This window comes from Typopeltis vanoorti, chromosome 19 (assembly GCF_054136105.1).
Source record: "Typopeltis vanoorti isolate ZY-2024b chromosome 19, IOZ_Tvanoo_1.0, whole genome shotgun sequence".
In the NCBI taxonomy this organism is placed as follows: Eukaryota; Metazoa; Arthropoda; class Arachnida; order Uropygi; family Thelyphonidae; genus Typopeltis; species Typopeltis vanoorti.
Genome location: NC_143567.1, coordinates 28,243,574 through 28,261,023, shown reverse-complemented (window position 1 = coordinate 28,261,023; position 17,450 = coordinate 28,243,574). Strand labels below are relative to the sequence as shown.

The following is a 17,450-nucleotide window of genomic DNA, read 5'->3' as shown; positions in this document are numbered from 1 at the left end:
TTTATGAATAACTGAAATACAATATAAATATAAACAATACAAATAAATGTAAAGAAGAGATTAATATGATCAGATCTGAACATGGTACTACCACTTTACTTGTAATTAATTACACCATTTTATCTGCACTTTTGGGATGTTAAATGATTCTGAAGTAAGAAACTAGAGAGCATTTAATGATCGTTTCTGTAACTACATAAGCAAGATGGACATTAACTGAACTAAAGTAGATATCATTAGAAAGGTACTCATTCACAGGACACAAGAAGACATTACACATAAATATATATATATATATTAGAGACATGACACTTTTCAATAAAATGGTAGCATGAACTGGAATGCATTATATTTTGAGGTATTTATAGCAAAGAACATTGCAAGCATTTTAAAAAGGATTTCAATTACAAATCCATACCATGATAAAATCTTAGACAGAATGGTAAAAAGAAACAAAACAAAGAAACTACACATGAAACAAATTTTGAACTTAAAAAAATCTAAAATTTGCTGGTTTTTAAAAAGCCAGAGAAGAAAGAAAACCAAATGAAATATGTAAAATAGTATTATCAGGAGAATTAAGGTTTAAGAATATTGCTAGTGTTTAAGAAGGGCTAGAGAAGAAAATCAGAAAACCAGGACTAAGTTTCTTGACAACCCCAATAAAGATGGATGGTACAAGTAGTCAGAAAAGTATGTCAAAGAAACAATGATCCTTCATCAAAAAGTTAACGTTGTTGAGACTTTGTAGCTAGAAAATTACAATTATTTGGCAGTCATGAATTCATAACATTAAAACACTTATGTTTATGAGATGTTAAAAAGATATAGGTCTTACAAATTGTTTTTTTCCAAGGAATGGGCTGATGGAAGTTATATTTCTAATCAACTAATTATATTTGAACTACACACTCTGAATATGAAACCATGTGATATATAAAGTTAAAAAAACCATTTATACAGTTGAACACTTAAATACTGTACCAACTATTTTAGATATAACATCAATTCCAGAACTGGCAGCAATTCTAAATAAAAAATTTAAATTTCATTCTGTTTTCCAGTAAACTGAATAACAGAAGTTCATTATTCAAACTTTAAAGTACTTTTCAAACGTTTAACTTTACCTCTCAAATAATGCAATCTATTTCTAATTTTAGTTTAAGTTACTGAATATTCTATATTTTTTATGTACACTTTTAAAACCTCATTCTTAAGTTGTTTTTCATTTAAGAATTTATGAAAAATGACATAATAAAATTTTGAGATGCTGTGCAACATATCACAGCAATAATTTTTTCTTTAAATCATAAAATCTGAAATTTCAAGTCATTTTTTACTTAGTGCATGTTTTAAACTAGAAAGCCAAACAAAGCCTTTACATTCCTCTTTATACACATCAGGTACAATCAATTCTGGGCCTGTACTGGTTACAGGCACCATCTGAACTGTAGCACTGCCAAATAGTTTCTTTTCATACTCTATCAGCTGTTCAAAAAAGTGATTATTGGGATGAATAACTTGCCGCTTAGATTTCAAGAAACGAAATGCTTCCCGAAGCCTCAGTTTTTGGTATTTCATTAAGTATGCTAGAAAGGTATTAAAAATAATTTCTAAGTATATAGTCATATATGGTGAGATGTCTGACAGAATAATATATGTTGACTGTTACAAAAACTTGTATTACATGACTGTAATAGATTATCAAGATTCATCAATTACCATTACTGAACTTAATATTCCACAATTATGGACTTTTCATAGTATACTTCTTTAAATGTAACAATCATAATCAATGAAAAGAAACTCACAATTTGCATATTTACACATAGATGAACACCCTATCCACAAATGGTTCAAATGTATCCTCAGCCTCTCCAGTGTATGAGTAAGGATTCAATAATTCGAGAACCCTGCTCTAGGGAAACAAACATATTTTTAAAGCCACTTCAGCCTCCAAGTTTGTGATCACATGTTAGGGAGTAAATGCCAACCAGTCCAGCATTGTCTAGTTTTTCCATCTGCCATGCTTTACATAAAGTCAATTCTTACAACAGAAAACTTGGAGAAGCTATAGTAAGATGGCCATTTAAAAAAAAAAAAAAAAAAAAAAAAAAAAAAAAAAAAAACGTTAAAAGTCCAAATAATTTCTGTTTCTTGAAATTTTGTTGTGACTGATGAAGCTGGGTTCATATGCTTTTCAGAATTTTTTTTTTTTTTTTAAATATAATTTTCTTTATACAAACTCGCAAAAATCACCATACCTCACTCCTTTTAAATAGGTTTTCATTGTTGATGATTTATGCTCATGCATAGATTCACACTTCACCGTTTCTGGTTGAAAAACCCTCTATTTCCATACAAGACCGGCTAACTCACCTTTATTTTCTACTAAAGGCGAGTTAGCCGAAAGAGACCCGATAAAGGTTCCTCATGTTATGCATGGGTGGGAATTGAATCCAGGTCTTTCCGACCAAAGGGCTTTGTCTATACCAACTTCACATATTTCACCCTAGAATCCCACCCAACACTCACTACTTTCCAATTTTCTACTGCAATACTTCAATCATTCATCTTTAGCTCCTCTTCAAACTGACACCTTCCTTCTCATATATTTAAAAAATGTCTCTTCTCTATATGTCCTATCTCATGCTGCACTTGCCTTAAGTTTTTTCTCAGACCAGTTCATTGTTAATATCGTCACTCATATTCATATCATTCATACTGACTTCATTGTCATTCTGCCTTTGTTTCTTTCTGCTGTCTTGTGGATGAAATCAGTGAAGAATCAGAATTGTCATTATGCAGGAGCTGCTGAGAAGGGAGGGGAAAACAGATGTTCCTCAGCAGCAGGTATAAAACAAAGGCTAGAAAGTTGACTAACTGAAGCAGCAACATCTTAGAGAATTTTTCAGCTATGTGATCGTGAAAGACTAACTTTAGTAGCTGAAGATGGAACCCAAGTTCCATCTTCAGCAACAAAAATTTCCACTACATCCATAGAAGATATGGATGTAGTGGAAATATTTAATAAGCATTTTGTCAGTGTATTTCATGTTGGATGGGAGAATTAGTGTTGAATGACAATGGGAAAGGCAGAAGGCTGACAAGTTCAGGAATGTGCAAAGTTATTAGAATTTTAAGTATGTCTGATGTTAAAAAAAGACTGGTGGGATATCACAACACATGCACATTCCTAATGACTGGAAATTGGGAAAAATAATCCCTATACATAAAATAGGCAATATACAGGAATGTGTAAATTATAGCCCAATAACTTTAAGGAACACATATAAATTTTTATCAGAATTACACAAAACACAATTAAAGCAGCTTGTGAACAACATTTATGAGAAGAGTAAACTGGATTTAGGAGAGGAAGATCTACATTTCATGCAATCTACTCTTTTAAAATCAGCTGAATTAATGTGGGAAAAAAACAACAACAATAGTCCGTGCGGTTAGCCTAGTGGCTATGCGCTTCGCAACCATATGCCTGGGGAAGGAGTGTCCTAGGTTCGATTCCCGTCAGTGACGTGAGGAGCTGAAGGATCTTCCTCAGTCATAGCCAAGTTAGCCAGTCTTGGGCGTGGACAGCAGGGTTTTTTCCCCAGTTTATTCTGGGGTTTTTCATCCCGCAAAGCAGGCAAACTGGCCTTGAGAACTCAACACTACAGGCCATAGGATACACCGGGGCATAAGGCTGACCACCTTATCCTGTAAACGGAGTGAGGTCCGATGATCAATGGACCCTTGACACTGCAAGGTAAAAGAGGGTATAAGGAAGATGAGATGAGATGAAAAAACAACAACAGAAATCTTCAATGCTGATTTATAGACTTGGAGCAAGCATTTGACTCAATAAGCAAAATTAAACTGAAATTTTAGAACATAAAAAAGAGGAAAAAACACTAAATTATATCCTCCAAGTACTATAAAAATACTACAGCAAGAATTTGGAGCAGCTGAAATGCCAGTTGAGAGAGGCATCGTGCAGGGACGACTGCTTTCACCACATGTTCTTAACCCTATACCTGGAAGAGTTGACAGTCTATACCAAAAAACATGGGAATAACTGTGAATGGACAAAATTTCTATCATATAAAATATGCAAATGATATAATATTATTTATCAAATAATAAGGAAAACTTAAAATATATGATTGAACACCTACATAAAAACAGTACACAGATTTTATGTAGTTATTTTAAGAAAACCAAAACAATGGCAATACGCAGAAGTGAGAAGAAACTTAACTTAGGAGTGAAGGAAATAAATTGGAACAAGTTAATTATAAAGAAACTATTAAACACAGAATAAATTTAGGGTGGTCTGCTACAAATAAACTTACAAATGTCATAAAATATACATTTCTCCAAAGAACTTAAAATCAAAGTATATAGTTCAATGATACTCCCCACAGTTCTTTATGATACAGAAACTCGGGTTATCAACCAGAATGCCTATTAAAAAGTTTCCTCAAATTATCCAAAAGAGTAGAAGGAAAAATACCACTAGGAAAACCTAGAAGAAAATGGATAGAAAAAAATCAAAAATATAAGTGATCTATACTCTTAGAGAAATGTAAATAACTTGGCTGCTATATGTAAATTGATTTGATAGAATGGACTGGAAAACTATTGTTCATGGTAGCCTTAGCCTCAAACCAGCCTTAGGCAGATGGAGACGATGATGTACATTAAGGGCTTGTGCAAAGGAAATGGCAGCACCCTTAGCTTGGTTGTTCAAGTCTGGCAACAAGAATAGTCCCAGAACAGTGGAAAGGAGAATTCAAGTCAGTGGTGTCCAACTACAGGCCACATATATTAGGTGTAGTGGTGAAGATGTTAAGAGAAGTTGTAAGGTGGAATACAAACTTGGATTGATGAGAATGAAAATCTTTTGAGAGAGGATTTGTTGGGAAAAGGGGAGTTTGTGAAGGGAAGGTCTTGATTCCGTAACCTGGTCATATTTATAATAGGATAGCAAGTATATCAGGCAGAGGAGATGCTTATACAGTGATTTTTCTGAATTTTAAAGCATTTGATAGGATATCAAATTTTAAGGCACTGATTATAGGTGATCTTAAAATCTGAGATATTTGAGCTCTGCAAAGTTTGTAACATAAGTAAGAAAATTGAAGAGTGCTACCATCAGCAAAACTGTGGATCAGGTTTGATATCAGTGAGAGGAGATTGTTTTGTGTATGAGGAAAAGGATGAGTGAAAGAGCCTTGAGGAACACCTGCATCAAAAGAAAACCGGCAATGCAAATCACAGGATGGCAATTTGCAAAGCTCTTAATTCCAAATGCTATCAAATGCATTGGAAATGTCAAGTGTAAAGTTTTAAAGCCTCTCCAAAAAAACTTTATGTAAAGTTTTTAGGGAGGCTTTGAACAAATACATTTTTTCATTTAAATTTTTCTTTCTTTTTTCAATTTTCTTATTTTTTTGATAAATATATTCAAAAATCTTTGAATATATTTTCTTGAAAAGGGAAAGGTCATGAAAATTTTTTTGCAAATTTCTTATTATCCTTGTATATATCTTCATAATAACAAATTAAAAACTTTTGCTAAAAACATCTGTATGTAAAGTTTCTCCAAACCCTTCCATGGCAATGTCCAAAGGCAGATGGAGGAGCAGGTGAGCTAAAACTGTTGTGGATCTTGGCTAGCAGAATTCCATATTGTTGGTCACTTATTAGTTGAGATTCCCAGATGTTGAAGACGTTGCCCGCTGATAACTGTCTCCATTGCCATAAACAGCAATGATGTGAGAGCAGTAGATTGATAATTTGATGGTAGACATCCTCCTTTTTTTTTTTTTTTGCAATCAGTTATATCAGCTGCACAATGTTCTTGCTTCCATGCTATGGAGTGGAGATGCTAATTGAATACAATATAGTATAGAGATGATAAAAGTTGGGTGGAACACAACTGGTGGGATACCATCAGGACCAGGTGCCTTTTTGATATCCATGTTGTTCGAGAGTTTTTCTGATGACTTTCTGCCAGAAGACTACATGTGCCAAAGGATATGAGGCTGAGAAAAAGGAATTCCACTAGAGATGAAACCTGTATGAAATTGTAATCAATGTTATCAATTATTGCCACAGATTAAAAGAAAGTGAACTACAGGCTCTGATAAATAGAAAAAGAAGTGAATCTTACAGTAAGTACAAGGGGCCATCCTTGGCAGCTGAGTAGGGATGTGATTAACAAGTGAGGAGATTTTTTCTTAGTAAGGGCATCACCAAATAAATTTAAGGAGATATACAATGGTAGCAGTAATATGTAAGTAAAGTATGCTTCTCCCTGGACTGTCTGAAGGCTCCATTATAAATCACAATACATAAACAAAAAAAAATTAACATAGAAATTTTAATATCCTGACAGCAGTTGTCACAAATTATTACCTTATCATCCTTCTCCCAGCCACAAAAATCATAATAATAAGATAATAAATATAAAGAGATAAGCAAAGCTTTTATGTTAAGGAGAACCCAAGATCAGAACATGTCTTTTAACTGCAACTCTATTTTTTAATTAAAACTTAAAATAAAAATTTAATGAAATGATCATATATATTACCTACCTTTATTGTACTTTTGGCAATAATGATCTTTGAAATTTGAAGAGAAGACTGCAGATAGTGATGAACGAGCATGACATTAGTGATAGTTAAAATAAGATGGAGCTTCATTGGATTTTAAGAGCTTTTCATATCTCAGTTTAAATTTAAAACTCAATATGAATAAAGCAGTTAAAAACATAAAAATACTAGGATAATATAAAAATGTGATGGAATTAGTAAATACACTATAAAATTTGTAAAAAATTAAAAGATTAAAAAATGAAACTTAAAAACTGCAAACACCTTGAAAGTAAAACCTAAAATATAAAATTGCATAATGAAAGATGAAATCGACTTATGGGCTGTAACATAAAAGTTTTGCTTATCTCTTTATATCAAAGATCATAAAAGGAGCAGCATGAACAATAATTGAGAGACAATATAAAGTAATAATAAATAAAATCAGGATAAATATTTATCAGAACATCAGAAATTCAGTTAAAAATGAGTCACAAAAATTGTAGGAAAAATTTTAATTGAATACAAAAACTGCCACAAAAAACTTCCCAATGTCACAAAAATGAATTTTATTACTATTTTATATAAAAATATATTTAATTTTATGAAACTAAACCTATAGAAAATTGAAAAGATTCTCAAAGTAAAATTTCAAATATTTTATAATTACCCAAACAAAGTGAAGCTGATCTGCTAGCCCCTGCTATACAATGAACCAATGTCCTCCCACCATCCCTGTGAACATCATTTATTTTATCAGCAATTCGATCAAAGTGAACTGACAAGTCCGTAGCCAGAGAATCTAATACCTATAAAAATAAACAAATTATTATTCCTATGTCTCTATTGAGTCATCAGACTTCCACAATACACATGACAATACTTTTCATACAGTCATCTCAAATTCCTTTAATGTCAGTAAACTCACTACCCACTTCAGTCAATGCATTCTGCTCACCCACCACTCTTCCTGCAAAAAATCTATTACTCACAATTATCCCTTATTATACACTTTTCATGGATGATCAATACCACTTTTATCATTCACTGCTTTGTACAACCTGTCTTTGCACCCCTACACCTGTCTATTAAGCTCCTCTAATTAACTTATAAACCACACATTAATTTATAAACCTCTGATCTATTCTCCAAATCATGATGCAGAGAGAACCTGTAGGATTTCCATACATATTAGAGAAAAAACAACTATATTAAGATGTTTTGTGATTAAAAAAAAAAAAAAAAAAAAAAGCTGTTAATTTAAATTCTGAAATCATGCGCCTCCTAAATCTGATAGTAAACAGAGAAAGCAAAACTACTTTTGGTAATGGAGCAACCTTTTTTTTTTATAATTTATCCAGATAGATTACAGATAAGCTATAGAAATGGGATTATATTAAAGATTATTAATTCAACATTTTTTGTAATTTAAAAAAAAATTGGGGGGAAGGTTTTTGGTTTAATTTAATCAGAGTAATGCTATAACTGTTTAGATTTACTTTCATTCTAGTATGGCAAGGTAAAACGAAAAGGGGCAAGAGTACATACAGCAAGAGAAGACAGACTCTTAGACATGTCGCCATGGAGAGAGCATCCAAACTCAATGCTGTAACATAGTCTTAACAGAGCTTCTTGGCAGTATAGATAACAGCAAGATTATATACCAGCTGATCAGAAAGTCACCAAAACATGATAATCGTTTGGTATGGTCTCATATACTATCTGACAGCCAGCCAGCCTGTGTAGAACTGCTTTACAGCTGTACCTTTGAAGACTGGATCTGTACAATATGTTTTTAGAATGCCCTTGAAACAGGCTCTCTCTCTCTCTCACACACACACACACACACACACACACACACACACACACTGCATGTTGGAAGACCAGTGGTGTGGGTGTGTCTGGGGGGGGGATCTAACAGCCAACCTACCAGTCTCCAGACTAGTGGTCACAAAAATTTTAGAGAAGCTTGTAAGAACTCTCATATAGAAATGGGTTGACAGATAAGGGTACTTGCAAAGTAGAGTTTATGATAACATGATGAGAGTTCTCTGACTATTATCATTTTTAAATTTGATCTCTCACCTTTTTTAAAAAAAAAATCAAATATTGATCTCGTAAGCAGTGCACTCCCCTTACTATTATCTCACCTCTGCTTCTATCTGTTCATCATTTTCAAAATGGATAACCTTGAGATGTATCTTCAATTTAGGAAATAACTAGAAGTCGAATGGAGCCAGATCTGGGCTGTAAGAGGGTATGTTCCACAATTTGAAATACAAAAAAACAGATGGAGAGATGACAACTGTCTTGAAGGTATCATGAAAAACTTTAGTATGATGGCTTGAAAACCATGTTAATTTCTATAGTCATGAGTTTTCTATATAAAGAGTCAACTGCATGTAGGTACTTATCCATCCCCCCCACTAAAAAGAATATTGATTATAAAGTAGTAAAAAAAGAGAACACAGTAAAATCAACAAAAAATTACCACTTCTACTAACATCTAAATACAGTTGGTTGACTCTCCTGTAATTAGAACATAAAATACTGTTTGCCGCCACTATTTGGCACAAACCTGTTTCTTCCCCACAACAAAAATTCAAGGAATGGGAGATGGAGAAAAGGAGACCAGAATCTTTCCTTTGACAGACTTATTTTATATGCCAACCAGTTTTAAAAAAAATTAGAAGTTCCCTCAAGGACTTAAGATCACTGACAAATATAAAAAACAACTTTCCTCATCAGCTGAGGATATTTACCATTTCAACACAAAGTATTAATTCCTATTATCCCCTGACTTCTATTAGGGGCAACGTTAATTCTTAGCTGTGCCCAGACTTCATATACTTGTGGTAAACTTCAAGAGAAATATAAAATATTAAGGATGCTGCAAATCAGAGACAAATACAATTTTCATAACATTAAAAGAGTAAACAGTTAATTAGTTCAACAATTATATGTATGTAGCAATGTTGTGCTTGTGCAGCATTGTCATGATGAAAAGCATGATGTCATTTCACATCTTAGGTCTGCATGGTTACAACGCCTAAGACTATTGGACAGGATGCAAAATAAATTCTAGGTTTTTATTAAACTGAGGTTGGGTAGCATTTTGGAGGCTTCCAGATATATCTCTTACAGATAGTAAGACCAGCCTAGCTGTCAGAGTACTTGATAATATTCGTTTATTGTGTGGAATGCTAGGCTTGACTTACCTATTCTTTTTAACACCGATGTGTTCTGCCATACAATCTCTCTCTAGAATGGCCAGTCAGTCCTAAATAGTCTTAAATGAAGGAGAATGTAAAAAATATGGAAGAGGAGTAAAGGCTACCTTTATTTCATGTTATCACTGATGTTTCATCCATCATGTGCTAGCTATAAGGTACAGTAATGGATCCTTTGTAATTCCAGCCATCCTATTTACTTGATGCTTCCTTAGGCAGTTGTTTTTGAATGTTTGGGTTCTGATGATGTTTTTTTTTTGGTGGTGAGGAAAATGTAATGTGGAGATATCCCTCAGTATATGCATGGTTTACTGTAAACAGCATATGTACGACTATTCTAGTCAGACTTCCAGAAGGCCATCCCATCCAAACATGGGAGGGATTTGCTATTTTCTAATTCTATTGAGAAGCAGATGCGGTGATGTAGGTTAAGTTGCTTGTAAATTCTTCTAGTTATTTCTTTAGATCCTGACCATATAATAATGATTTCATCTACATGACAAGCAGAATTATGGTTTTAATTGACAATTCTCTAACACCTATTTTTATCAAAAGTATACATGAATAAATTTGCTAAAAGTGGGGGGAAAAAGATTCCATGGCTAAACTCCTCTTTCTATAGGTGTTAGAGAATTGACAATTCTCTAACACCTATTTTTATCAAAGGTATACATGAATAAATTTGCTAAAAGTGGGGGAAAAAAAGATTCCACGGCTAAACTCCTCTTTCTGTTCATAGTGTTTATTACCAAACTGATAATATCTAGAGATAAGAGTTCTTGTAAAAAGATGTAAAGTGTCATTTCAAGTCTAGCTAACACGAGATGGTTCTAATGTTACATTTGTTGCCTTCTGAATGAAGTGCAGGCAGCCCTTGGTTTACATCTCACTTCCGTTCCTGAAAAAACGGGCGTAAACCGAACCCAATTTTAATGGGAGGTACAAAGTTATGTTCCGCACAGTCAAAAAATATGTAACATTATTATATCTAAAGCTTTGATAATACATACATATATATTTGTTAAAATAAAATTATTAATAACAAAAACAAAACTATATACAAAAAATATGAAACTTTGAAAAGATATTACATATTTCTATGTTGATGGTCCTGGTTTCGGCTCACCTGTATTTTTTTTTTGGAAAAAAGTATCCAGCGTTAACTGCCTAGAGTTTCGTTTTCTTTCTTTAAGGAGTTCAGTGTAAGGTCGAATAGATGCGATTACACTCCTTTTCAGTTCGCACTCCGTTCCCAATCATGGTCCATTTCGCAGAATTCATCAATGTCTCTATGCTTTCAAGGATACACTGTAAATCACCCGTTTTTATATCTCTCAGAGGACCTTCTTGGTTTATTTCTCCTCCTTTGGATATTGACTTAATTGTTCGGCTAATTCTTTTAAGTTTTCATTGGTAAGCAGTTTATCATGGCTCTCTAAGACTTCTGTCACATCTTCAGTTGTAATATCGTCCAATCCCACCTCTCGTGCAAACTTGGTAACATCTTCAATAACATTCTCCTCTTGCTCGAATTCCTCGAAGTCGTGCATAAATGATGGAAGAAGTTTTCGCCATGCTCCTTTTAAACACTTTGCTGACACTTCATTCCAAGCTGCCTTGATGTTCTTAATGCCCTTCAAAATATCGAATGACCATCAATACTCTTTAATAGTTTTTCCTGAAGTGTCCAAGACTCTTACCATTTCCATAAATGTTATATGGAGATAATAGGCTTTGAAGATTGATATAATCCCTTGATCCATCGGTTGCAAAAGCGATGTTGTGTTTGAGGGCATGTAAACAATCTTGCCATCCAATGGTGTTCTTACTTCAGCAAGGTTTTGAGGATGTTCAGGGACATTATCCAAGAGAAGCAATACCTTGGCTGGCAAATCATTTTCTTCACAGAAGCGAAGCATGGTAGGACAAAAATAATTTGTGTACCAATCTATAAAAATGTCTTGAGTAACCCAAGCTTTCTTGTTCCATTTCCAGAGTGGTAGCATAGCTTTTAGACCCTTGAAGGTGCGTGGTGTCTGTGAATGGTACACCAACATTGGTTTAGGCTTCAAAGTTCCGGAGACATTTGCACCCAACAAAAGCATAAGTCTACCTTTTGCAGCTTTTAAACCTGGAGCAGAATGCTCTTCACGGGAAATGAAGGTGCATGATGGCAATTTTTTCCAGTAGAGCCTAGTCTCATCAACATTAAAAATGAGATCAAGAGGATGACTTCCTTGTTCTAGTCTTGAAATTCTTTAGGAAAAGCAGCCGCTGCTGCAACATCTGCACTTGCTGCCTCACCATATAATTTGACACTATGGTACTTACTTCGAGACTTAAATCTCATGAACCAACCTTTGCTTCCTAAAAATGTTTCTTTGCCTCTGTCTTTTTATAATCCTCAAAAATTGTTTTTGCTTTCTCAGTTATAACAGCCTGCGTGAGAGGAATGTTTTCCTGATTCAAGTGATCCACCGATAATGATAATAATTGTTCCATTTTTTCATGAGTTTACCCCTGCTATAACTTACATGTTTTGCATTTAGTAGTGATGTAGATTGTTGTGCAGACTGTTTTATTCTATCTGCATTTTTCATAATTGTAGTAACAGTCGATGGAGGTAAGTGCATACTTCTACAAACATTACCACATGTCTGTCCATCTTTCATTCTTCGAATCACCCCCATCTTCTTTTCAAGTGTGATTGATTTCTGCGCTTCTTAACACCAAGTTCTGCTAACTTTTTTTCACTTCTTTTATCAGACATGGTATGTAATTACGTACTTTATCAATTTAAATATGTATGTATATAAAAAAAATTAAATAGAACAATTAGGTAGATTCAACAGTAAAACTAGGTTTAATACATGTACGTCATGGTAGCTCGGTAAACATTCAAACACTAGAGTGCCTGCTAGTGTCGTTTCACACTACAGTAAGAAAGCATGAGCAGTCATCTGGCATTATTGTACCATCGTAAACCAAGGGCTGCCTGTACAGTATGTGCAGAGTTTGTAATTTTGATAAATATTTAGAACGCATGGAGATTATAAAGTCTCTGGAATCTGCAATGGAACATCAGATTTGTGTATTTTAGGAGTTTAGAACAACAATTCTACTGGTGCATAGATGTCAAATATCTATCTCCAGTAATTTCCTTGGGCCCAGATGGAGTTGAATAGTTGCATATAATTGTTGAACCAACTTATTCTTTTAATGTTGTGCAAATGTATGATTTGTATCTGATTTGCAACATTCTTAGTTTCTTACATTTCTCCTGAAGAAGCAAACACAAGTACCTTATTGCTTGGTTGAACTAAGAATTAATATTTAAAATGTTATTTTAATTCTTTATTCTTTTCATAGCGTTAATGCAATCCACTGGTATACTCCTACAGCTTTCAGAAGACTAATTAGTTTTTTTTTTGTTGTTTAAAATCAGCCATGTAATGCTGTCACAGTTCTGTGATAATGTTCTTAAATGAGATGTTATGAGTGGGTTATCCAAGGTCTACCTGATAGCCAAAATCAGAAAACTTCATATAAAAAATGTTTGCCAAACCATTATAATAGCAAAATAGATAAATAAATAAACATTTGACTTTGCCAAGATTTGGGAAAAGTCAAATTGCCATCATCAAGAAACAGAGTACAACGTGATATGTGCACATAGGTACTATGCTGAGTAATGAGACTGAACCAAAAGTAAACCTAAAGTCCTAAATAATTCTCGAGTGAGATAAAATGAGTGTCCTTGGCTACTGACTTGAAGTATGAAGAATGAGAACGTCCCAAATTTGGGACAGGTTTCATGCACCCAATTTTTTTCAGGTTTGAGTAGTTTCTTTAAGGCTGAGGCATATTTAAGGAACAGCTTCTTGTATTTATATTTGCTGCAATAGAGTAAAGTGGCATCTTTGAGTATATTATCCTATGAGAAGCGTCCAAAGCATGGTCAGCAAGTTCTCAGTGGCTGTAGGTGGAAACAGATATAGTCCCTATGTTGGCTGTCTCCTGAATGTTTGGACACAGTTGGATAATTTAAACTGCAAGGGACCCACTTGGTAAACAATTAGCAAGTTTAGGGCTATAGCTGGTCTTTGGTAGAGAAGATAAGGGATGCCAATTTTTGATATGGTATGTAAGTAGTTATAAGGATGTATTTTTTTAAGCTTTTAGCTAGTCTGTTCAGATATGCCCAGTAAATATAGAATGGTGATAGCTTTAGAAGAGTGTCTGTTCTGAGAGGGAACAGGAATTTTAATATTTTTTTGGATATGGTATGGGAATTGTAGCTATTGGCTAAGAAGGTTTTGTGAATGGGGTCAAGTTCAGTGGAGAGGGCAGTGAGGGGGAAGCAGAAAGCCCATATCTGTCTCTTCTATATGTTCACAGAATTTCTCTTGCCAAATGAAATAAAATGAGTTGATGGTGAACAAACAGGACTGAGATATAAGGAAGAAATTCAGCTTCACAAAAGTATAAATCAAAACTGACCATTACATCAGTGTGAGGTTTTCTACCTGACTTTAAAGTTGACTGAGTTTTTTTTGTGTGAAGAGTTTTGCCAGTGTACTGAGAAAACACTTAGGCATTGTTATGTCCCTTCGTTTGTTGTTTATTATTTAATTCTATATACCTTTTCTCTTTTCTTATCTACATTTAAGACCCTAACTTTATTACGAGCTTTGGTGCTAGTTATGGAAGTTATCTATACAATCTGGCCAATCCTTAGATTGATCACGTGCATTAACTACTTAGACAAAGGGTTTACCTCAGACTGGAGAAAATCCTTTGTTATTACTCTCTGGAGATATTTCTCAACTAGATACTGGCAAATTTATTTGTTTCGCTGCACCAGTCAACATCATTAGTTTAGAAGGTTTCCTTAACCAAGGAAAACTCTCAGATAAACATAGAGTGATGATCAATCTACCATTAATACTTAGCACTTAATTATCTATATCACCTTTGTCAATTTGTCATTTGCAGTCGTGGTTATTGACATACTATTCTAACCTGCTCTGGTTCTAGGTTAAATGAGTGGTGCATAAAATTCAATCTCAGGCCAAATTTCAGGTAAAACACAAAGCACATTTATTTAGATCAGTGGTCGCCAAAGGGGTCAATATGACATTGTTAGGGTTTGATTCGGGCTCAGGGGTCAACAGAAAAATATAAGACATCATTGCAGGGGTAATATTTAATTCGGTTAACTTGGATTACCTCCATGACAAAAGACATGGAGGTAATGACAATGCAATTAAGAGTGAATCGTGGGATCAGTACCTCCATCTTACAGGTCCATGAATAGGACCTGTAAGGTCCTATTCATGGACCTGTAAGATGGAGGTCCGGAATCCATGAATAGGTGAGAGAGAGAGACCCGACATTCATGAAGAATGAAAAAAAGCCTTCTTGAAGGGGAGCAGACTCCTTTTATGTTTGGCGCCCTCTTTACTGCTATGTTTTTTCTCGCTTGGTACCTATCCTTTTTTCACGCAGGATGATTCCTTGTACTGCGTCTCGTTGTGCACATGGGACGATCCTCTCCTCCACGTCTTCCGAAAAATACAAGCACACGCTGTTCTCCGTGCAAGAGCCACTGCCTTAGGCCAAACGTTCACCCGAAAGTTTCGCCAGTGGACTTTGAACTTTTGGTTTTACCTCATGACAAACATTTCATATAGAATACCTCTTAATTGTTACAGTTTACAGAACAGATCATATTACTTAGATTAAATAAATTCCATATTAAGGTATCCAATTTATAGCACTTTTTACAGTCTGCTTCTTTACTTAAGCATAAGCATCTCCTTGTTGATTTATTACACTTGTTAAATCCTGGATGAAAACTCTTCATTCAAGATCTAACAAAGGTTTCCCCTTTCTCTAAAAAAATTTTGTAATAAAATTTTTTCTTCGAGTCATCCCTCAATTCTCTGGAAAAGACCTTCCTATTTTGCCTAGGTCTTAAGTCATATCTTGACTGAGCTGAGCCCTTATTTCCCTCATCAATCATGTTCTCCTCATCTCTCTGATCCTGCTCATCCCTACAGTTTATACCAGCGATTCTTCTATGTCTGTTGTAGTTGGAAAAAAATTCATTTGAAGCGGTATGTTCTTGCTCCTTCCGAGGTGTATACTGGTCACCTTCTGGTTTCTTATAGGTTCTCCTAGTCTTTTCTTCGATACAGAAATAGTTAACCCCCAAATACCCCTTGATAGATTGCATTCTGTCCTTTGCTTATAATTTCGCCATCCACAGTTGCCCTAACTTCTTTAATGTCATCTACACCTGGATATTTTTTTTTCTTTGATGACGAGGATTCCTCTGATTCTGATTGAATGCTGGTCATATGGTCTTTATCTCCCTCAGTCAGTTTTACCTCATTCCCATACTGGGACTTGTTTAATGGGTTGTTTCCTTCACCCAAAGTTTGTGATTTTTGATCCCTCTTGGTAATTCTCCTTTTCCCGAGGAAACGTACCTCTCTTGAGTAATCACATGAAAATTTGTACTTCATCAAAAAATCATTTCTGAGTATTAACTTTAAGTGTGGGAGAGAGAGGTCCTTGGCAGGACTAAAAACTCATACCAACACGTTATATTCTGGTAGTTTCACCTTCAATCTAACTGACTTTGACGCATGAATTGTAGAGGGGGGATATTCCTAACAGTTTAACAGGTCTCTTAAAGATTTTGACTCTTTTCTTCACATAGGGCTCTAGTTTCCTGAAGTAGTTTTCTGAAACAATGGAGGTGTGGGAACCTATGTCCACTAACGCTCTGAAATCTCTTCCACAAATTCTTCCCTCTACAGTAATTCCTAGCAATTGTCCCTGATACTATCGACCCTTTCTCCAGGTTTGATCAGTACACACACGAGATTTAGATTCTTCGCGAGAGTTTTTTCTGGAGATCCCTTTTCTGTTATAGCAATTGCAGGCAAGATGCCCAATTCCATTGCAATTGAAGCATCTTGGGGGTTCCCTCTTGTCATTTCTCTCATTACCTCCTTCTGAGGACCAAGGAGACTTTGCAGTATTTATAGTAGGCAAATTTGCCAGCTTTTGCATCACCGTGCTTAACTTGTCGAGCAACAGTTGCTGCAATCTTTCAACCTCCATATGAATCAACTCAGTGGTTTTCTCATCTTGAGGGCAAAAGGGTTATGGATTTCTCACAACTGCATCGAGGCGTTCCATAACAGGCTGTTGTAATCGTTCGATTTCCTGTTTAATCATGAAACGAACCTCGCATCGATTGGGAATGCTTGTTGCTACGTGATTCACTGATTCAGCTCTGTCTCCTTCATTCCCCTTTTGTGTCTTCTGTTTCTCTTTCCTTTCATGACTTTCCCTCATAGTATCTGGGTGATTATTAGTATCTCCCCCCTCTTTAATCAGGTTTATAAACCCTGCCATAGCTGCAGGACGAATGTCTCCTAGCAGTTGTTCTCTTTCCTTCACTGCATTGTAACACTCTTCTAAATTGGTTATGTTCTTTCCAAAAGCTGTTTCTCTCAATTCCTACCTCACCCCTAGTCTAAAATGCTGGAAGACTGCACAGTCAAAGTGGGGCTTGTCTTCACTTGAGACGTTTAGGGTTCTCGCAAGT

At 34.9% G+C, this 17,450-nt stretch overlaps 1 protein-coding gene across 1 annotated transcript in view; it reads right to left on the bottom strand.

Annotated features, from left to right (window-relative positions):
- Positions 1-558: 558 nt before the first annotated feature.
- LOC150095944 (dual specificity protein phosphatase 14-like) overlaps positions 559-17,450 on the bottom strand; it is a 28,812-nt gene continuing 11,920 nt past the window's right edge. Inside the window, exons 3-4 of the mRNA XM_090409413.1 lie at positions 7,267-7,405; positions 559-1,589 (exon numbers count right to left, since the gene is read on the bottom strand). Coding sequence (XP_090265539.1) covers positions 1,330-1,589; positions 7,267-7,405 — 399 coding nt within the window. The 3' untranslated portion in view covers positions 559-1,329. The remainder of the gene's footprint in view (positions 1,590-7,266; positions 7,406-17,450) is intronic.